At 45.0% G+C, this 23,284-nt stretch overlaps 1 protein-coding gene across 1 annotated transcript in view; it reads right to left on the bottom strand.

Annotated features, from left to right (window-relative positions):
* Nucleotides 1–2,004: 2,004 nt before the first annotated feature.
* Nucleotides 2,005–23,284, bottom strand: part of tnip2 (TNFAIP3 interacting protein 2) — a 38,317-nt gene continuing 17,037 nt past the window's right edge. Inside the window, exons 5-7 of the mRNA XM_073047936.1 lie at nt 20,046–20,378; nt 5,428–5,547; nt 2,005–4,252 (exon numbers count right to left, since the gene is read on the bottom strand). Of these exons, the coding sequence (XP_072904037.1) occupies nt 3,992–4,252; nt 5,428–5,547; nt 20,046–20,378 (714 nt within the window). The 3' untranslated portion in view covers nt 2,005–3,991. The remainder of the gene's footprint in view (nt 4,253–5,427; nt 5,548–20,045; nt 20,379–23,284) is intronic.

Raw genomic sequence — 23,284 nt, 5'->3', positions numbered from 1 at the left:
TCTTCCCCTTCCCTCTCCTGACTGTGACCCACCTGTCTGTCTCCCGTGGCCCTGGTGTGACCACCTGCCTATAACCCCTTTCGATCACCTCCTCGGTCTCCCTGACCAGACGAAGGTCATCGAGCTGCATCTCCAGTTCCCTAACTCGGTCCCTCAGGAGCTGCAGCTCAACACACCTGGTGCAGATGTAGCCGTCTGGGAAGCTGGGAGACTCCAGGACCCCCCCCACATCTGACACCCAGCACAGAAAACTAGCCTCACACACATACTACCTCCTTTCTACAATTAACACGGTAAACCTACCTTGCCTTGTCCCGTTACCGCCTAAGTCTGTTGAGCCAAAGCCCTATCACTCTGCTGCCCGCAGGATATGGCGGTCTTTTTAAACCTTTCGTGATTTTCGTTTGTACTCAGTGTCTGAGACTTCAACTGTGCAACAATAATCAGCCAGCATTGATGGATTCCAGTTGCCCTGATACTGTTCCTCCATGACCACAATGTCCTAGAGAAACCATTCAGCATACTCGTCATTGACAGTGCCAAGATTTGCAGGGAAGAATTCTAAATGGGAATGCAGAAAACGAATCTTCAGTAACATGTTGCACACATGGTTTTGTGTGCTTGAAGCATATTCTCAAGCAGCTTTGGTGCTCTGTAGTTGACAAGAAAATTTTCAAAAACATCCTTGAACACCTTCCATGTGATTTTCTCTGGTCCCACTAGAAGTTCTTCAAATTGCCTGTCATTGAAGACCCGTTTGGATTGATGACTAACAAAAATGCCTGCCTTAACCTTGGCATCAGTTATTCTGGGGAGCATCTGCCTCAAATATCAAAATCCTCCATGGAAATTTATAGCCTCTCTAAAACCTGTCCAGCCATGCAGCATCTGCAGAAAAGTTTCCAGCTCATATTGTGGGCAATGTTTTAACTGACTTGAATTATAAATTGAAATAACATATATAGGCGATTTTTTTTTTAATGTTGCATGTTAGGGAATTTTCATGGTGATCTTCATGATCAGTAGCTCAAAATCCGTAAGATATCCCTGAAAGTATTCAGGAAGCAAAATCTTTGTTGTCCAGTGTACTTCTCTCCCAAGGCACAGTTGACTGAGAAACATTTATTTATTTAGCAATACAACGCAGAGTACGCCCTTCTGGCCCGCCACTCCGGCAACCACTATTTAACCATACTCGTAATGTCTTCGGACTGTGAGAGGAAACTGGAGCTGCTGGGGAAAACCCATGCATTCCATGGAGAGAACGTGCAGAGGAAGTCAGAATTTAACTCCCAACACCCTGAGCTCTAATAGTGTCGTGCTAACTGCTACGCTAGGATGGCATCTAAAACACTGGAGGAACACAGGTCAGGGAGCACCTATAGAATAGGATAAACATTCCACTGTCTGGGCCAAGACCCTTCATCAGGAATAGGGTTAGAGGACAGTTTCTGTGTTGGTGGATTAGGGGCAGGAACAGGCTTGTTTTGCTCTTGTTCTGTTCTGGTCTGTGTTGTTCTGCTAAATATTACGTGCATGCCATGTTGGTGCTGGAATGTGCAGCAACACTCACGGGCTTCCCCCAGCACCTCTGTTGGTTGCCAACACAACTGACACATTTCACCGTCCGTTTTGCTGTACATGTGATCAATAAATGTGAATCTGTAAAGGGGGCAAAAGCCAGAACAAGGAGGTGGGGGAGGGAAGGTGAAGAAAGGCCCTTGGAGGTGATTGGTGGAAGAGATGAGGGATGAAGATGATGGAATGTAATACTAGAGGACAGCGGACCATGGAAGGAAGCACAGGGAGGTGATGGGCAAGTGAGAAGAGGAATAGAAGAAGAAATAACTGGAAGTTAGAGAAATCAGTGTTCATACCATCAAGTTGGAGGCTATACCAGAGAGAATGAGGTGTTGCTCCTCTTATCTGGGTAGACTGAGATGGTGAAACAGTACATTCGATAACACAACAGCTTCTCAAAAACAATTTTAATATAAAAATAAGTTACTCTGTATATTCTCATATTTAACAGTTTAAAATAAAATAACCAGTTAAAAATTGTAAAAATCCTGAAAAGCAGGAATTGTAACAATAATAAAACATCAATTGAAATGTATGGGGGGGAGGGAGAGATATCACAATTGAACAATAAAATGAAAACAGACAGAGCAAACCCACGGTCAAATTTGATTCAAATGTTTTAACATTTGATAACTGACTGCAATAAGCAGAATACAAATGATTTGTGTGCGGAGTGCTGGAACACTGCATTTCTGTTTCAGTTTCTTTAAAGGTAAAAACAAGTTTGAAGTTCTAAAGCATTTTCCTCGCTGTCACTCCGGAGGCAATTTGGTAGTGAAGTGCGTACATGGCTGAGCTGGGGTGTTGGGCTTCAGGACTGGGATGGGTTTAGTATTCCATCGGTACAACAGGAGGACTCCACTGGGAGCAACATTCACTTGAAGACATATCTGATTAGAACAGCTCCCTCCGAACGGCCATGGAATTGTAACGTGTGAAAGCAGGCTCTTTGGATGCCTGGAATGCACTTCCAGGAATGGTGGTGGAGGCAGATGAGCTCAAGGTGTTTGAGAGGTTGTGTAGACAGAAAGGATTAATTTATGGATCAGTACACTGAGCAACTTTTACAGCCAGCAATGTTGTGCCAATCTATATAAACTCCACAATCAATCTCACCCTTCCATTCCTCCATTTTTCTAACACCTATCTTAAACGTCCCTTGTGTATCAGATGCCATCACCACTCCCAGCAGTACATTCCATGCACGCACCACTCTCCATGTTACACAAAAAGAAACTTGCCTCAGTTATCCTCCCTATACATTCCTCCAAGCACCTTCTGTCTCCTGGCATAAGCTATTTCCACCCTGGGGGAAAATGTTTCTGGCTGTCCACTCTATCTCTCTTGCCATCTTGTACTGTTGAGGGGAAAGATCTTAAGAGGATCTGAGGGGCAGGTTTTTACAGAGAGAGGTGGGTACCTGGAACAAGCCCCTAAACCTCCTGCCACTCATCTTAAACAGACATCCTCTGGTATTGACAGAGTTTACAAACAGCACATTCAGCTAAGTGTTTAATTAGTTGGTTCAGGACATGCTGCCTTCTCATTACTACCATCAGGGAGAAGGTGCAGGAGCCTAGAGATACAAATTCAACATTCCAGTAACAGCTGCCGCGCCTCCACTAAAAGGTTTCTGAACAGTCCATGTACCCTACCTCACTATTCTGCTCTTTCTCTCTTCACATACTGTATATACTTGTTGTAATTTGTGATGTTTTGTATTGCTGTCACAAAACAACAAATTTCATCACACGTCACTGATATTAAAGCAGATTCTGACCAGTGACCCATACAAATGTAACAATATTTTCCGATCTCTAAACTCCAACCAACCCTTTTGCAAGAAAGACCAAAGGGTATGTTCTTTTGCTGTAATGTTCTATGATCTATATCTTTTAGCTTGACCTGAAACAGAAAGATATTGGCTCGAAACATCGACTGTACTTTTTTCCATAGATACTGCCTGGCCTGTTGAGTTCCTTCAGCATTTTGTGTGTGTTGCTCGGATTTCCAGCATCTGCAGATCTTCTCTTGTTTCTAATGTTTCCTTGGTTCCAAAAATGCCAGACATCCAACATGTGATGCTTGTGACATGATGCTGGAAGCAACTTTACACAGCAAGCTCCCACAGACGAGACTTCGTGGCACTCTTTAGTAATTTTCAAAGATGGATTAAAACTGCTTCAGCATCAAGCTGGAAGACCCCTTCTCTGGGCAGCAAGCACCTTGGACACAGTTATCCTCTCCAGTACCTGGGTACAATCTTGTTTTAACAAGGCCTCTTGCCCCTCTGGTGCAAGGACAATCCCTGAGGCATCATGGTGGAGGGAGTGCTGGTGGATAGTCCTCTCGAACAACGCTGGCCTCCCTGGTCTAGTAGGAGAGGTGAGGAGGGAGGGTGTGGTCACCATCACTGGCAGCACTCTGAGATGTGCCTGAGGCACTCTTCGCTAACCTCGTCGTTGAATAACCTCATGCACTTGGGACACTGCAGGAGTCCTTGATGGCCAAGCTCGGAGGCGGGAACCTCTGACGAGGTTGCGTTACTCCTACCGCCGCGGTGCGACAGCATGCGATCCGTACTGTTCCCAAACGCCGGATCTGCCAAGCCCGTCTCCAGCCGATAGGCACTGGTGTTGCCGTGGCGACGGGCACCAGAGTCATGGATGTCCTGCAGGGCGAAAGGAATAAATGTGAGCCATCTACTGAACAATATCAATACATGGGAATGAGTTGCTGAAGGAAGTGGTTGAGGCAGGTACATTAACAATGTTTAAAAGTCATTTAGACAAGTACATGGATAGGAAAGGTGGCAGGGGATGTAGGCCAAACATAAGGAAAGGAGGATGAAGCAGATAAAGTGGACGGCCAGTGCCTTTTTCCCAGGGCGGAAATGGCAATTATGAGAAGGCGTAATTTGAAGGTGATTGTGGAGATCTTAGATGGGCGCATGAATGAAAGAGAAATGGAGGGCCATGTGGGAGGGGAGGGTTAGATTGATCTCAGAGTAGTTTAAAAAGTTGGCACATTTTGAGTTGAAGGGCCTGTACTGTTGTGTAGATGTTTGATGTAAATATGCATGTTCTATGTCTAAACTATAAATAAGTTAATAAAATATAATTCGACATGCATTTTGAATTATATTTTGGTTTATATGCTGTGCGTGATGCATATTGTGTGGGGGCAGCGTGGTCCCACGTTGTTTCGTTTGGTTGTATATCTGTGCAGTCAGATGGCAATAAATTGAACTTCAGCATGGACCAGTTGGGCCAAAGGGCCTGTTTCTGTGCTGTATGACTCTAAATGCATCGTATCTCACAAGTCTGTCAGATCAAATTTCTATTGCATTCTGAAAGGATAGAGTGGACTTGGAGAGGACGGGGGAAGTCCAGGACCCGAGGGCACAGCCTCAGAACAGAAGGACATCCATTTAGAATGATGATGATGAATTTCTTTAGCCAGAGGGCTCTTGTGATTCTAAAGAGCAGGGGTCCCCAACCCTTTATATGCCATGGCCAAATACCATTAACCAAGGGCTCCACAGACCCCAGGTAAGGAATCTCTGCATGACTCCCGCAAATACGAATGCAATAATAACCAGGTCTGTGGTTACAATGGGCAAGGATTAAATATTGACCAGGTGACTTGGAACAGCACCATAGGAGCTTTTGTGTTGACCCCCAAAGAGTCCTGGCAACAGAGGCCACTTCTGACAGTGCAGTCTTCTGCCTGGAGTTTTCCCTGGAATGGGGTTGCTGGCTGAACTGAGCAACAGCTGATGCCCAATCACAGGACCAGTTGCTGCACTGTGCTAAATGTGCCAGCCACACTTTGTCTCCAAGTTACCTGTTTCCGTGGCAGCTGGAGTCGGAGTCGAGCCAGTTCCTCCTCCAGCTCCTGAATCCTGCTCTGGGCCCTCTCTCGGTCCTCCCGTTCTGACTTGAAGTCATCCTTGTAGACCAGGACCTAGGACAAAGGACATAACTTTGCTCAGTCACGAGGTTCTGCAGATGCTGGAAATCTTGAGCAACACACACACTCAATCACTCCTTGGTGTTAGATTGGTGGTTGGAAGCTTGGTGTCTGCGCATCTGAGGCCAAGGAGGTGGTCTGACATGGTGTTGGAGATTCTGTGTGTGGGTGGGTGGGTGAGAAAGCAGCTTGTTTTATAGAATCAGAATTAAGCTTAATATCACCAGCACGTGTTGTGAAATTTGTTAACTTTGTGGCAGCAATACAATGTAATACATAAGAGGGAAAAAATGAATTACAGTAAGTATGTATATATTAAATAGTCAAGTTACAAAAGTAGAACAAAAAATAGAAATAAAAAAGTAGTGAGATAGTGTTCATGGGTTCTACATCCATTCAGAAATCGGATGACAGAGGGGAAGAAGCTGTTCCTAAACAGCTGAGTGTGTATCTGCAGGTTTCTGTACCTCCTTCCTGATGACAGCAGTAAGAGGTGATGGGGTCCTTAATGATGGGTGCTGCCTTTTTGAGACTCTGCTCCTTGCAGATATTCTGAATACTCCGGAGGCTAGTGCCTACGATGGAGCTGACTAATTTTACAACTCTCTGCAGCTTGCTTCAATCCGATGCAGTTACCCTCCCTACCCTAGACAAGACAGTGATGCAGCCAGTTAGAATGTTCTCCACTGTACCTCTGCAGGAACTTGCGAGTGTTTTTGGTGACATATCAAATCTCCTCAAACTCCAAATAAAATATAGCTGCTGCCGTGCCTTCTTTACAGCTATGTTGGATCCAGATTAGGTCCTCAGAGATATTGACACACAGGAACTAGAAGTTGCCCATCCTTTCCACTTCTGATTCCCCTAGAGGACTGGTCAGTGTTCCCTCATCTCACCCTTTCTGAAGTCCACAATCAGCTCTTCGGTCCTATTGACACTGAATGCAACGTTGTTGCTGCGATACCACTCAACTAACTGATATACCTCACTCTTGTACACCCTCTCATTCCCATCCGAGATTCTGCCAGTATCGCCAGCAGACTTCTAGATGGACTTGTGCTGTGCCTGGCCACAATATAGTTGTGCACAGTAAACAGCCTTGAATCTTCTTGTGCTGAACATTGTGGGTGTGTTACTTTGGTGCTGGAATGTACAGCGACACTTTTGGACTGACCCCAGCACAATTTTGGATGTATTGTTTGTTGACGCAAAAGATGCGTTTCACTGGATCTTTCAATGTATGTGTGATAAGTAAATCTGACTCTGGTTCAAAATGCCGGAGGAACTCAAGTCAAGCAGCATTTATGGAAGGGAGTGAACTTGGAAGGAAACAGTCCCGATGAAGGGTCTCAGCTCGAACCCCTCCATTTATGCTGCCTGGCTTACTGAGTTTCCCCCAGTGCTTTGTTTACAGGCGGCTGGCAAAAGGGATGAATGCAGCGAGAATCGCCTCCATCACTGGGCACACACCTCACACGGAGGCACAGACAACCTGCATCTCTACCCCAGGGGAGAAATATCTAATATACCAGGGCATGCATCTGAGGTAAGAGGGGGGTAAGTTTAAAATGAGATGTATGGAGCAACACTTTTTTAAAAAAAAACGCAGAGTGGTGGCTGTGTGGAACATGCTGCCGAGGTGGAGGCTGGGGTGTTTAAGAGGCAAGACAGGTACATGAATGTGCAGAGAATGGAGGGACATAGACACAGTGTAGGCAGAAAGGAATAGATTACGGTACTTTTATTCCAAGATTCAGCACATTAACAGTCCCATTCAGCCCAACATACTTACACTGCCCAATTACACCCACCAGTCCAGTAACCCGCCAACCCGCACATCTTTGGAATGTGGGAGGAAACCCACGTCGTCATGGGGGAAACTGTACAAACACACTGGGTGGGAATTGAACTTGCATCACTAGCGCTGTAACACCGTTACGCTAACCGCAATGCTACCATGCCGCCCCATGAAAGAGTGGAGAAGAGAGAATGTCCGGGGTGGAGGGGCCTTTGCTTGTACTTTACTGAGGCAGTGAAAAGTGTACACAGTGTCCACACAGGGGTGACTGGTTTCCATAAACAGAGCGCTAAGATTCACGAGAAGTCTCGACTCTGATGTACGAGGGAACCAAACCTAGCGAGATCATCTCCACATACAAGTGGAAGGGCAATTTTGCTGTGATCCTATTGAGATTTTTTTAAACATACAAAAACCTTGGTGATGTTCCTGTCTTCGGATTCCTTTTGTGTATCATTAGTCTTGTTAGTTAAACGGATACTTTATCTGTCGTCCTAGGTAAATTTAGAAAAAAATCCCATGGCACTAATTCAAAACAGAGTGGGGAACTTCCCGTGTCCAGAGTTATCACCGCAGGGTAAGTACATGGAATTCCAGACTAGAATGTCGGGAACATTGAAGGGTTGATTTTTTTGGGAAGTTAAAACCAGAGCTGGACTTTCACAGTGAGTGACAGGGCACTGGGGAATGTTGTGGATCAGAGGGACATAGAAGTAGAAGTATATGGTTCCCTGAAAATGGAGCCACAGGTAGACAGGGTGGCCTGCACCAGTCAGGGCACTGCGTATAGAATTTGGGATGTTACACTATAGCTGTACAGGATGTTGTTGAAGCTGAACTTGGAGGACTGTGGAATCACAAACAAGAGAAATTCTGCAGATGCTGGAAATCCAAGCAACACACACACACACACGGCAGCATCCATGGGGGAAAAAATGTCCAGTCGATGTCTCATGCCGATCAACTCCCCAGCTCTTTATGTCATCCTGCCCCTTCATGTTTTACCTATCACCTTTTAAATTTACACCTCAGCTTTTTTTCCTCCAGTCCTGCCAGAGGGTCTCAGCTCAAAATATCAAGAGTACTTTTGTCCCCATAGATGCTGCCTGGCCTGCTGAGTTCTTCCAGCATTCTGTGTGTATTGTTTGGAGGACTGTGTACAGTTTTGGTCACCCTGTTGTAGGAAAGATGTCATTAAGCTGGAAACTGTGCCAAGATTATTTATGAGTTATTGAGCAAGACTGAAAGATTTTTTCATTAAGGGTGTCAACGGTTATGGGAGAAAGGAGGATTTTGCTTTCGCTGTGGAAGACACTAGCAATATGATGGAAGTTCCAGGTGTCAGGGGGCTTGAAATGTGTGAAGTTACCATAACTGGACAGAAGGTTCTTGGGAAACTGAAAGGTCCGAAGCTATATAAGTCACCTGAACGAGATGGTGTATACCCTAGAGTTCTGAAAGAGGTGGCAGAAGAGATTGTGGAGGCATTAGTAATGATCGTTCAAGAAACATTAGATTCTGGAATGGCTCCGGAAGACTGGAAAATTGCAAAGAAGGGAGAGGCAAAGAAAGGAAACTATAGGCCTGTTAGTCTGACCTCAGTGGCTGGGAAGATGTTAGAGTCCATTATTCAGGATGAGGTCTCGGAGTATTTGAGGGTAGATGATTAAACAGGCCATAGTCAACATGGTTTCCTCAAGGAATAATCTTGCTTGATAAATCTGTTGGAATTCTTTGAAGAAATAACAAGCAGGATGGACAAAGGAGAATTGGTTGATGTTGTGTACTTGGATTTTCAGAAGGCCTTTGACAAGCTATGAGCCCATGGTATTACTGGAAAGATTCTAGCATGGATAAAGCAGAGGCTGATTGACAGGAGGCAAAAAGTGGGAATAAAAGGAGCCTTTTCTGGATGGCTGCCGGTGACTAGCCATGTTCCACAGGGGTCTTTGTTGGGACCAATTCATTTTATGTTGTATGTTAATGATTTGGATGATGGAATTGATAACTTTGTTGCAAAGTGCAGATGCTAGGAAGATAAGTGGAGGAACAGGTAGTTTTGAGGAAGTGGAGAGGCTTCAGAAGGGTTGACTATTTTCTAAATGGAGAGAAAATACAAAACACAGGTTGAATCTGGTGAGGAAAGCAAATGCGATGCGAGCATTCATTTCAAGAGGACTAGAATATAAAAGCAAGGATGTCATGTTGAAACTTTATAAAGCACTGGTGAGGCCTCACTTGGAATATTGTGAGCAGGTTTGGGCCCCTTATCTCAGAAAGGATGTGTTGAAACTGGAGGGGGTTCAATGGAGGCTCACGAAAATGATTCCAGGATTAAATGGCTTGTCATATGAAGGCCTGTATTCACTAGAATTCAGAAGAAATAGAAGTGACCTCATTGAAACCTATCAGCTGGTGAAATGCCTTGATAGAGTGGGTGTGGAAAGGTTAGTTCCTGTGTTAAAAGAGTCTCAGACCAGGGGACACAGCCTCTTAGGAGAGGCATCCTTTTAGAATGGAGATGAGGAATTTCTTCAGCCAGAGAGTGGTGAATCTGTGGAATTCTTTGCCACAGGCAGATGTGGAGGCCAAGTCTTTATGTATATTTAAGGCAGAGTTTGATAGATTCTTGTTTGGTCAGGGCATGAAGGGATTCGGGGAGAAGGCAAGAATCTAGGTCTGAAAGTAAAGTCGGATCAGCCATGATGAAATGGTGGAGCAGACTCAATGGGCCAAATGGCCTAATTCTGCTCCTATATCTTATAAAATGCTGGAGGAACGCAGCAGGTCAGGTAGCATTTCTGGTGAGTAAGAAATAGTCGATGATTCGGGCTTCATCAGGATACTAATACCATTGCATTATTCTAACATTCCTGTCAACTCCCCCTAGATTCTTCCACTCACGGACAATTAACATGCAAACCCTCGAGTATCAGAGAGCTGGGAGGAAGAACATAAAAACTCTACACAGCCAGTGCCGGAGGCCGGAATCAAACCTGGGTCTCTGGCCCTGAGGCATTGATTGAGTGACATGATTGAGCAGGGCAAAATCTGAGCAAGTAACAGATTGTGGAACCCTGGCTATCAACTTAATTAAGCTTAAATCCAGTGACTTCATCACAGAGATGGGCAGATGCGGAGACTGCACTCCCTCTCAGCCGTGAGGTAGATGAAAGAAAAATCCCATGACGCATCCGCCAAGAGCTGGAGAAATCACCTCAGCATTGGTGAATGACCACTATTCATCCAATGACTGAAACAATGACTAGTGCTGTCTATGAATCGGCCACCAGGCTTCCTGTTACAATGGGGACTTCCCTCGGTTACCGGTGATGTGCTATTATTGACCCAATTAGGAAACTGAATGAGTTACAGTGGGGACTATCCAAGTGATGGATGTGACTGGTGAGGTCCAGCAAGAGTTTGCTGAGACTACACTCTGGACCTGGAGAGAAGAGTATGTATCCCCTGGCACCGACAAACAAGATGGTCGACATGTGATGGCACTGTGATACTGGCTAAATCTGACATAACATGAAAAAATGATTGGATCTAAAATAAAATGTAGATCACTTAAGCAGTAGTCTGAAAGCAGTAGCGACTTGAGGCCCACATACAAATATCATTACCGCAAGAGATGGAAGCAGAATTAGACCATCGAGTCTGCTGTGTCAGAGCTGATTTATTATCCCTTTCAATCTCAATTCTCCTGTCTTCTCCTCATAAGCACCACTAAATGTTAGTGTACTGTTATTACAAACCAGGGTGTTGAAGCTCTCTGCAGACGGGACCCCCACCATTTCCTCCCACGTTCCAGAGTAGTACAAGTTAATTAGTCATTGTGTTTAGGTCAGTGTTGACTAAGTGGGTTGCTGGGCAGCGATTTGGGCTGGAAGGGCCTGTTCCATGATGTATTTCCAAATAAATAACCTTTCACACCCTTACTAATCAAGAAAATAAGTTTTCCATTTTAGGTTTTCCCAATGACTTGGCCTCCACAGCTATCTGTCACAATGAATTCCACAGATTCTCACACTCTTGCTAAAGAAATTCCTCATTTCTGTTCTAAAGTGACACACTACCATTCTCCACTGCGGGAAATATCCTCTCCACGTCCACTCTGTCTAGGGGCCTTTCACTGGTTGATAGGTATCAATGAGATCCCCCTTTCGTTCATCTAAACTCTGGTGAATACAGGCTCAGAGCCATCAATTACTCCTCTGTTAACCCTTTTATTCCTGGAATCATCCTCGTGAACCTCCTCTGGACACTCCCTGATGTCAGTGCATCCTTTCTTGGATAAGTGGCCCAAAACTGTTCACAATACTCCAAGTGCTGTCTGCCCAATGCCTTAAAAAACCTCAGCATTACATCCTTGCTTTTATATTCCAGTCATCTCAAAATGAATTCTTACAGTCCATTCTTATCAACAGTGGCAGATAGGAACAAAATTAGATTTGAAGTGCAATCTATTAAACACTAAGTTAAAGAGTAACTTGGTTAAATCAAGCCCAGAATACTGGACCCACATTGGAAGGAGTCCAGTGTAGGCCTTACAAGATAAACACAAGAGATTCTGCAGATGCTGCAAATCCTAAGCAACACACACAAAATGCAGAAGGAACTCAGCAGGTCAGGCAGCATCTATGGAGGGGAATAAACAGTCAACGTTTCAGGCCAAACCCCTTCAACAGGACTGGAAAGGAGGAGGAAGCAGCTTCCTTTCCATTAGGAGATCTTAGGCTGGTATTACTCTAGTAGTTTCAGTGCTTATTGTTTTATCAACAACCACTTATCAGTTTAAAAGGCAGAGCAGACAGCCAACGCCCTTCTTCCCCCCAGGGTGGAAATGGCTGATATACGAGAGGGCATAATTTTAAGGTGATTGGAGCAAAGTACTGGGGGGGGTGGTCACAGGCAAGTTTTTATTTTAAACACACAGCGATGAGTGCATGAAACATCCTACCAGAGTGGTGGTAGGTGTGTTTCGGATATTTAAGAGACTCTTAGATAGATAGATGAATTAAAGAAAAATGGCATATTATATTGAAGGAAAGGGTTAAAAGGCTGGCACAACATTGCCTGTACTGGCATAGTACATAATATTGCTCGTCTTGCATGCTATTCCAGGTAATTACCATTCCCTGTGTTAAAAACCACTCCTCCCCACCTTCAACGTCAATCTGACATTTAAATCCCAGAGAAAAGACTGTGTATGGGCCGGGGGTTCCCAACCTGGGTTCCACAGAACCCTTGGTTAATAGTATGGGTTCATGGCATAAAAAAACAGCTGGGAACCCCTAGTCTACCCTACCTATGCCTCTCAAACTGGTATTGGCATCAGCTTAGTATTGTCATATGTACCAAGATACAGTGAAAAGCTTGTCTCCCATACTGTTCATACACATCAAATCATTACACAGGGCACTGAGGTAGAACAAGGTTAAAAAAAAATAGTAGAATGCAGAATGTAAGTGTAAAAGCTACTGAAAAAGTGCAAGATCAAAACGAGGTCAAGAGTCCACCTTATTTTACAAGGGGTCCATTCAAAAGCCTGATAACAATGGAGTAGAAGCGGTCCTTGATCCTGGTGGTATATGTTTTTTTTAAGGCAATTTGCATCTTCTGCTGAAGATTTACAGAACATAGAACCGTACAGCAGAAGAACAGGCCCTTCAGCCCGCAATGTTGTGTTGACCATAAATTAGTAATCAAGTGGCCTACTAAACTGATCCCTTCTGCCTACACAATGTCCATATCCTTCCACTTTCCTCATATTTGTGTGTCTATCAAAACATGTCTCAAAAGTTCTGAATGCTTCTGCCTCTACCACCATACCAGGCTATAAAATATAAGCTTCTATCGGGTCTCCAGTTAAGGCTGTTATTGTCAGGGGTGGTAATGGGGACGAGCTCACACTGTCTATTAAATGCTCCCAATGGTGTGTGTCTCAAATAGCCTCTGACATCCAAGTTCAACTCCTGACACATGGCTTAGCTACTAACCCTGGCAGAACCGTTTCTACTAACAGGAAAACAGGCAATGGCAGGTTACTGGCACCTTAAAACTGGCCCCAACCTCCTGCCTTCTCCCCATATCCCTTCATACCCTGACTAACCAAGAATCTATCAACCTCTGCCTTAAACATAACCAATGACTTGGCCTTCACAGCCACCTATGGCAAAGAATTCCACAGACCCTTCAGCTAAAGATAGGTTGGGAATGTCTGAAGATGGAGGCAGCTACCAGCACAATACCTAGACAAGTAACTAAGAGTTGAGTGCTGTTGAGTTGCTAGCGACTCATGGTGACCCCCACGAATAGTGTAGTTGTGTACCTTGCCACGAAAACCCTATGGACAAGTAGATTGCCAGGCTTTTCTTCCGCACAGATGCTACCCAGGTTGGGACGCGGCCGAGTTCAAACTCGGGGACTATCTGCCCAAAGTCCAGAGCTGATGTTACTACACCGTTACCAGCCGGCCCGCAGTAAAATACAGAATGGTAAACTGTATCAGTACAGATACTGGACAATAAGAGCAAAGGTCCTGTTCCTGTGCTCTATGACTCTAGGACATGTGGAATGACCAATCCACTGTAGCATCAGTAAATTGTGGGCATGCGATATTGGCAATGAAAGCATCGCAACACTTGCGGGCTGCCCCACTCCACCTCAGACTGCCGTCATTGATGCAAACGGCCCATTTCACTGTATGGTTCAATGCACATAAGACACACTAAGCTAATCTTTATCTTTTAAGATCTAGGTTCAATTCCCACTGCTATCTGTAAGGAGTTTGTACATTCTCCCTGGGTCTGTGTGGGTCATGTTCTCTCTTATTAGTAATGACAAGTGTGCACAAGACTCTTGTGATGTCCAATTTTTTACTCAGTGACCACACCATGAGCACACTGAAAATTTCTTCAATTAAAACAGTGTAAATATGTCAGTTCTAAAATCTGCAGTCAAATCATCACAAACACCATTTTGCCAACACTGTCCGCATCAGAAGCTAGAAAAGGAAATGTGATTGTGTATGATAGTGAAATATACTTAACATGCCAACAAGGTAGAGGGTGACAACCTTTCGCGTGCAGTTTAAATTCTTTTGTGTGGCAGAGGGAATGCCGTGTGAGGGTTTCCTCCAGCTTCCTCCCACATTCCAGAGACGTACGGGTTACGGTTAGTGCATATTACGTTGGCGCCACTTGCGGGCTGCCATTAGCACATTCTCGCACGTTGATGCGAACGCTGCATTTTACCGCATGCTTCTATGTACGTGTAGCAAGTAAAATGCAGCGTTCGAAACAGGCTCGAGAGTGTAACTGACCTTGTCCGGTTCCTTTGTTGACAAACACAAGTTCCTTATTTAGCAGGAATAAAATGAACTGGGTTGGATTTGGAGGGGGTGGGGAATAGGAGGAAACATGTTTGTGGAAAGAACATGGGAGAAGGTTAAACAGGAAGAGATAGTCCACATCATAGGGCTCATTCTTGGAACAAACCAGTAGGCATCACGAAGTGAGTCACTGCAGTCCCACATTGAAAAGAATAGGGAACTCATCAGTAGAAGAGGTCATTTTCTGTTATTGGAGTGAATCATAGTTCCTGGTGCCTTAGAGTTTAAGAGGAATTTCCCAAGCTGTTCCTCAATTGATCATAGATTGATTAATGTCTTGTTGTGGCTCGAGAGGTGGAGGGCTGAAACTTTCACCAGGGACGTTACTGACTCTCCTAAGGTCCACTTTCCCTCTGAAAGCAGAGTGAGGACAGTCTCTGAGGGAAACGTGAATGTTTGAGGCTTTGTAAGGCATTCGTCAGACCACACTTGGAGCAGTTTTGAGCCCCATATCCAAGAACAGGTGTGTTTAGCCTTCAGAGGTTCACGAGAATTATCCTGGGAATGAAAGGGTGAACTTGATGGCTCTGGCTCTAAACTCATTGGAGTTTAGAAGAATGAAGGAGGATCTCATTGAATCCTATAAAATATCAAAATACCTAGATAGAGTGGATGTGGAAAGGATGTTTCCTATAGTGGGGGAGTCTAGGACCAGAAGGCACAGCCTCAGAATAGAAGGCTGTCGCTTCAGAAAAGAGATGAGGAGGAATTTCTTTATTCAGATGGTGGTGAATCTGTGGAATTCATTGTCATGGACAGCTGTGAAGGGCAAGTCATAGGATGTACTTACTTGAAGCAGAGGTTAATAGGTTCTTGATTAGTAAGGGAGTCTAAGATTACAGGGAGAAGGCAGGAGAATAGGGTTGAGAGGGAAAAATAAATGAGCCAATCAAATAGTGGAGCAGACTCAATGGGCTGAATAGCCTAATTCTGCTCCTTTGTCTTATGGGCTTATGGAATGGAGAGAGATGGTCCACGTAAAAGTGGAAGCAATTAAGTTTAATTTGGCATTGGGGTCAGCACAGACATGGTGGGCTGAATGGCCTGTTCCTGTGCTGCACTATATATTTTCTGTAAATAATGAAAATGGGACCAACAAACTGCCGGAGAGACTCAGCAGGTCAAGCAGCATCTGTGGGGAGGAAAGGAACTGTCAATGGTTTGGGTTGAAACCTTGCGTCAGAACTGAGGAGAATGGGGCTTCCTAGTTCACTGATCATCTCAGGCCCCTGTCAATTAGCTGACACAGGGCCAAGTTAATTGGTAACCAAGCATGATGGGCAGAGGGATGGAGTCAAAGAGTCACGCAGCACAGAAACAGGCCCTTCAGCCCAACTTATCCAAGCCAACCAAAGTGCCCATCTAAAGGAAAACTTCAAAAGATGATACAAGATGATCTTTTTAATATGTAAACACAGAGTGGTAGATGCCTAGAATAGATTACCAGGGCAATATGGAAGCAGGCAGTTTGGTGAAGTTGGAGAGGCTTTTCAACTGACACAGGAATATAAACGTATGGGTATGGATAATACACAGGAAGATATTTAGTATAAATTGGCATCAAGATTGACTCAACTGTGTCAGCCAAATGGCCTGTCCAGTGCTATACTGTTCTAAGCTGGTTCCACTTGCTCACATCTGACCCCTCTCTCACTAAAGCTTTCCTATCCCTGTTCAAAATTCAAAGTGAATTTAATATCAAAGTACATTTGTCACTACCTTGAGATTCATCTTCTTGCAGGCATTCACAGAACTAAGAATTACAATAGAATCAATGAAAAATAAAACAGACATGCTGCGAAGATGGATCGTAGAGTCCTTGAAAGTCAGTGTGCAGGTTGCGGAATCAGTCCAGAGTGAGTGAGGGAGCTGATTTCGGTCACTGATGGTTGAGGGGTAGTAACCGTTCCTGAACCTGCTGGTGTGAAACCAATGGCAGCAGCAAGAAGAGAGCATGGCCTGGATAGTGGGTGTCCTTGTTGATGGACGCTGACTCCTTGTAATTGTGCTCAATAGTGGGAAGGGCTTTTCCTGTGATGGACAGAGCCATAGCCACCATTTTTAATTGGCTTTTCTGTTCTTGGGCGTTGGTGTCTCCATATCAGGCCGTGATGCAACCAGGCAGTATATATAGAAGTCTGTCGAAGTTTTAGGTAACATGTCAAATCCATGCAGGTGATAGGAGAACCACCACCAAGGGTAATATCTGTTCCTGAACCTGGTGGTGTGGGACCTTGGTGTAACATGAGTTGCAGAGTCCTTGAAAGTGAGTCCATATGTTGTTTAGAATGATCAGATCAGTGTTGAGCTGAGTAAAGTTATCCACACTGGTTCAGAAGGGTAGATACTGGTGGTGTGGGACCCATTTCCTGATAACAGCAGTGAGAAGAGAATGGCCTGGATGGTGGGGGTCCTTGATGATGGACGCTACTTTCTGTCCGAATTGCTTTAAGTAAGAGACAGAGCCAAGTGAATGATAGCTGGAGTGAGGGGAGAGTGAAGGTGGAGATAGTTGGTGGAGGGTGATGAGAAGGAACAGTGCTGGAATCTAATACCCGAGCTGATAATCAGAACCCAGAGGAGAGTAACATGGACACAATTTTTATTTGGACTTTGGTGTGGTATGTTGTAGAGTCCTTGACAGCGAGTCCATAGGTTGTGTTCAGTGTTGAGGTGAATGAAGTTAGCTACCACAACATATAGTGAAATGTGTCATTTGCATCAAAGCAAATCAGCGCACAAGTTTTGCCACACTTCTGCTGCCAACAAGGCATGCCCACTACTTACTAATCCTAATCTGTACATTCTTTGGATTGGAGGAGGAACTGGAGCACCCAGAGGAAACCCACACAGTCACTAAGAATGTACAAACTCCTTTCAGACAGCGGCAGGAATCAAACCCAAATGTTACAGTTGGAGCTGTACAGTGATTGCACTAACCAGCACAGTACCCTGCTGGCCCAAAACAAAAGGGGAACATGAGCAGCAGGTTCCAGGAACCGAATGGACAAAACCATCTTTCCTGTAAAGTCCAAACTGTAGTGGTTTTCTGCAGTGAGAGCTATTTCTGTTTCTCTCTTGGTCAGCTTGTACTAGTGCCTTAGTTTACTTTGTCACGAAAGTGTTGTGTAATTCACGTTGATCAGCAGATGGAATGATGGCACGGTATCCAGGAGTGAGACTTGGTTGCTGCAGGGGCAGGACTGGCAGTTCAATGTTCCGAGATTCCTTTGCTTTAGACATGGGAGTGCGGGAGGGATTAAAGGGGGACGAATGGCATTGCTAATCAGGGAAAATGTCACAGCAGTGTTCAGACAGGACTGACTGGAGAGCTTGTCTACTGAGGCTTTAAGGGTAGAACCGAGGAATATGAAAAGGATGACTATGGTAATGGAATTATACTATAGACCACGCAACAGGATTTAGAGGAGCAAATTTGTAGAGAGATTGCAGGCCGTTGAAAGGAACAGAAGGTTGTGACAGTAGGTGATTTTAAACTTTCCACATATTGACTGGGATTCCAATATTGTCACATGTTCAGGAAAGTTTCCTTAATCAATATGTAGAGGTCCCAGCTAGAGGAAGTCTGATATTTGATCTCCTATTAGGGAATGAGACAGGGCAGGTGACAGAAGTTTGTGTAGGGGAACACTTTGCATCATAATGCCATTAGTTTCAAGATAATTATGGAGGATTGACCTGGTCCTTGGAATGAGATTCGAAATTGGTGAAAGGCCAATTTTGATCGCATCAGAATGCATCTGGCAGTTTGTTTTCTGAGAAAAGTGATTTTGATAAGAGGTAGAACTTCAAAGGTGACATTTTGAGAGTTCAGTTTTTATGTTCCTGTTGGAATAAAAGCCAGGGAATGATTAGTTTATGGAACCTTGATTTGCAAGAGATAACGAGGCCCTGGTTAAGAGAAAGAAGGAAGTGCACAGCAGGCAGAAGCAGGAAGGAGCAAATGAGATACTTCAGGAGTACAAGAAATGCAAGAGAACACTTAATGGTGAAATCAGGAGGCCAAAGAGGATACACGAAATTGCTCTAGCAGACAAGGTGAAGGAAAATCCCAAGGGCTTCTACAGGTATATTAAGAGCAAAAGAATAGCAAACAACAAAATTGGTCCTCTCAAAGATCAGAATGGTAATCAAAGTTTAGAGCCAAAAGAGATGAGGGAGATCTTAAATGGATTTTTTTGCAACAGTATTTATTCAGGAGACAGACAAGACTGTAGATGTGAGGCAATGTAGCAGTGAGGTCATGGACACTACACAGATTACAGAGGAGATGGTGTTTGCTATCATGAGGCAAATTATGATGGATAAATCCCCAGGGCCGGACAAGATGTTCCCTCAGATCCTACGGGAGGCTACAGCAGAAATTGCAGGGACCCTGGCAGAGATATTTAAAATGTCCTTAGCCACAGGTGAGGTGCCAGAGGATTGGAGGATAGCTGATGTTGTTCTGTTATTGGAAAGTGTTCTAAAAGGACCAAATGTATAAGTATTTTGATAGACAGGGACTGATTAGGGATAATCAACATGGCTTAGTGTGCGGTAGGTCGAGTCTAACCAATCTGAGAGTTCTTTTTGATGAAGTTACCAGGAAAGGTGATGAAGGCAAAGCAGTAGATGTTGTCTACATGGACTTTAGCAAGGCCTCTGACAAGGTTCTGCATGGGAGGTTGGTCAAGAAGGTTCAGTCGCTTGGCATTCACGATGAGATAGTAACTTAGATTGGACACTGGCTTGCAGGAGAAGCCACAGAGTGATTGTAGATGGTTGCCTCTCCGACTGGCGTACCACAGAGATCAGCGCTGGGTCCAGGGCATAATTTTAAGGTGCTTGTGGATGTCAGAGGTAGGTGAATATGTTTTTTGGACACAAAGCGTGGCGGGTGCATGTAACGTGCTACCAGGAGAGCTGGTGCAGGCAGATACATTAGGGACATTTAAGAGACTCTTCAATGGGCACCTGGATAAAAGAAAAATGGAGGACTATGTAGGAGGGAAGGGTTAAATTAATCTTGTAGTAGGTTAAAAGGTCAGCACAGCACTATGGGCCGAAGGAGAGAAATGCCCCTCAGGTCCCCTTTCAATCCTTCCCCTCTCACCTTAAATCTGTACCTTGTAGTTTTAGACAGCCCTACCCTGGGGAAATGTCTGTGACAACCTACCTTATCTATGCCTCTCATGATTTTCCAAACAAGGCTCTTGCCTACAATAATGAATTTGAACCAGTCACCCTCCAGGTACATGGCGGGTTATCCCCAGATGAGGAAGGTATCCATACCTGTTGCTCCAGCATCTGCATGCGCTCCCTGGTGGCTCCACCTGCCGCCTGCATGTCCTGCAGCTGCTCGCGGAGCTGGCGGTTGACTGCCCGCTCCTTGTCCAGGCCGTCCCTGAACCCCGCCAGCCGATCGCACTCTTCCATCTTCTCCTCCAGCCGCCGGTTCAGTCGCACGATCTCTTGCCGTAGGACGTCCGCGTTGGCTTGGGGGCCCCCGAATCCAGCCAGCTGCTCCAGCCGCGACCTCAGGTCCTTCAGCTCGAGGTGGAGCCTCTTCACGTAGTCCTCCCGCCCAATGTCGTACTTCTGCCATTTGGTGTTGAGGTCTTCCACCTGGAGGGAGAAGAAACCAGAGACGTCACAACTCTTGGGATGTCTCAGTCCTGCTTGTGGTGTGGACAAAGTCTCAGAGTCACTCAGGAGGGAAACAGGCCCTTTGGAACAGCTCACCTAAGCTAATCCCATTACGTCTGTCCTATCTCTGTCCCTGCCCAAATGTCTTTTGGGCATCGTAACAACACCTACCTTGTGGGCAGTGAAGTGGCAAAACTGGTGGAGTTGCTGGACCTTCAATCCCCCAAGAAAATAAGGAAGAATTTCTTTAGCCAAAGGATGGTGAATCTGTGGAATTCGTTGCCACAGGTGACAGTGGAGGCCAAGTCAGTGGGTATATTTAGGGCAGAGATTCTAGATTAGTCAGGGAATGTAGGGATGCGGGGAAAGGCAGAAGATTGGGGCTAAGAGGGAAAATGGAGGCAGGTAGACTTGATGGGCCAAATGGCCTAATTCTGCTCATATATCTTATGGTCTTAAGATACCACCACCTGCCTCCACATTGAGAATTTTATAACCGACAACTAATCTACTGATCTGCAAATCTTTGGGCCATAGGAAGAAATGGGAAAGCAGCTTACGTTAAAGATCCCACCACCGTGAACATCACTCTTCTCCTTCTTCCTGTCAGGCAGAAGATAAGGCCACCCTCAAGAGTGGAGGAGTAACATCTCATATTCCATCTAGCCACCCTCCAACCTGATGGCACGAATATCAATTTCTCCTTCTGGTAAAAAAAAATTCCTCCCCCCCCCCCCCTTTCTATTCCCCACTCAGGCCTCTCATCTCTTCTCACTTGCCGATCACTTCTCCCTGGGTCCCCTGCTCCTTCACTTTCTTCTACAGTCCACTCTCCTCTCATCAGATTCCTTCCTTTCCAACTCTTTACCTTTCCCACCCTCCAGGCTTCACCCATCACCTCCTAGCTATCCTCCTTCCCGTTTCCCCCACCCCATCTTTTTATTCTGGTGTCTTCCCCCTTCCTTTCAAGTCCCGAAGAAGGGTCTCGGCCTGAGACATTGGCTGTTTATTCATTTCCATAGATGTTCCCTGACCTGCCGAGTTACTCCAGCATTTTGAAAGATACAAAAAAAACTTGTTTTGCTGAACACATCATGTTGGTGCTGAAATGTGTGGCAACACTTGCGGGCTGCTCCCAGTCTGTCAGTTGTTAATGCAAATTATGCATTTCACTGTATAAATCTGAAGCCTGGAAGCATGTCGCACAAGGACATCATCTATCCCATTGCAACACTATTCCATGGACCTCTCACTTGCTAAAAGATCATCTCCCAATCTACCTCCTTATGGCCCTTGCACGTTACCGGCTCTGTAACTTGAACACCTTATTCTGCATTGCTTTTTCACCCTTTTGTACTATCGCAACATACTCAAGTTCAAAATGATCTGTCTGGATGGCACACAAACAGAATCTTCTCCCTGCACCTCAGTCCTTCAAGTTCAAGTTTGTCATCTGACATGCAGCCAAATGAAACAATGTTCCTCCAGACCACGTCACACACAGCACATAAACCAAGTATTACCATAAATAAGTTCATAAAACACAATTCAAAAAGTACATGTAGTGCACAGCAGAGGTAAGCAACTCACTATTGTAGTGAGGAGACCTCAGAGGTGACAGGGCATTCGTTAGTCTCAGAGCCTGACGGAAGAAGCGATTAACCCAGTTCGACAGTCCTAGTTCTGATGCTCCTGTACGTGTGACAACATCAACGGGGACACCCACCGGAATTAGCTTATTACCGAGTGCTGCTTGGAAATGGTGGATAGAGAGAGAACAGGAGAAAGTAGGAGGAGGAGGAGTAGGCCCTTTGGCCCCTCATCTCTGCCCCATCATAAATATGACCATGGTTGATCTGCTGAAGACGTCGACTTTTCTGTGCCAGTTCCACATAGCCTTGATTCCGCAATCCTTCAAACACTTATAGAACATGGAACATTACAGTAAAGGCCATTCAGCCCATAATGTTGTGCCAACCCTTTAACCTACTCCAAGATCAATATAACCCTTCCCTTGCCCATAGCCCTCCATTTTTCTTTCATCTCAAAGTCTTTTAAGCATTCCTAATCTGCCTGTACCACCCCCACCCCAACCCTCCCCAGCAGTGTGATCCATGCACCCACCACTCCGTGTAATTTTAAAAAAAAGCCTATGTCTGGCATCTCCCCACCCCACCACCCATAATCTTTGTCTAAACACCTTAAAACTATGCCCACTCGTATTAGCCATTTCCTCCCTGGGAAAAAGTCACTGGCTGTCCACTCTATCTATGGCTCTTATCTTGTACACCTCTATCAAGACACCTTTCATCCTTCACTCCAAAGTGAAAAGCCCTAACTCCAGGCAGCAATTTGCACTCCCTCTCTGAAGCTTTCATATCCTTCCTATAATGAGGTGAGCAGAACTGAACACATTTATCTACAATTATATAGCCACAACCCTGCCAGGTAGGGGATTCACATCCCTCCAAGACGTCATCCCTGCTGACCCGAGCTCTGAATGATCTCCCCTCCCTAACCTTGTTCAAGACTCTCCATCAGTGGAGTCACCCGAACACTCTCCCTCTTATACTCACCAAGAATCTAATACTTCAGTAAGATAAGGTTACATAGAAAACATGGCATGCATTAGTCGAGGCACTGAGTTTGAAAGTTATGTTGCAGCTTTATAAAACTCTCGCTAGGCTGCAGCTGGAGTATTGTACATATTTCTGGTCACCCCATCATAAGAAGAATGTTGAGGCTTTGGAGAAGTTTAGCAGGATGTTTCTTGCTTAGAGGCATGTGTTATAATAAGAAGTTGGACGAGCATGGCTTTTCTCTCTGGGGCAGTGGAAGCTTGTGAGATCTGATAGAGGTCTAAAAGATCATGAGCGGCATAGAGG

Source organism: Hemitrygon akajei, chromosome 6 (genome assembly GCF_048418815.1).
Source record: "Hemitrygon akajei chromosome 6, sHemAka1.3, whole genome shotgun sequence".
NCBI lineage: Eukaryota > Metazoa > Chordata > Chondrichthyes > Myliobatiformes > Dasyatidae > Hemitrygon > Hemitrygon akajei.
The sequence above is the reverse complement of the archived record's forward strand: the minus strand, read 5'-3'. Positions and strand labels throughout refer to the sequence as shown.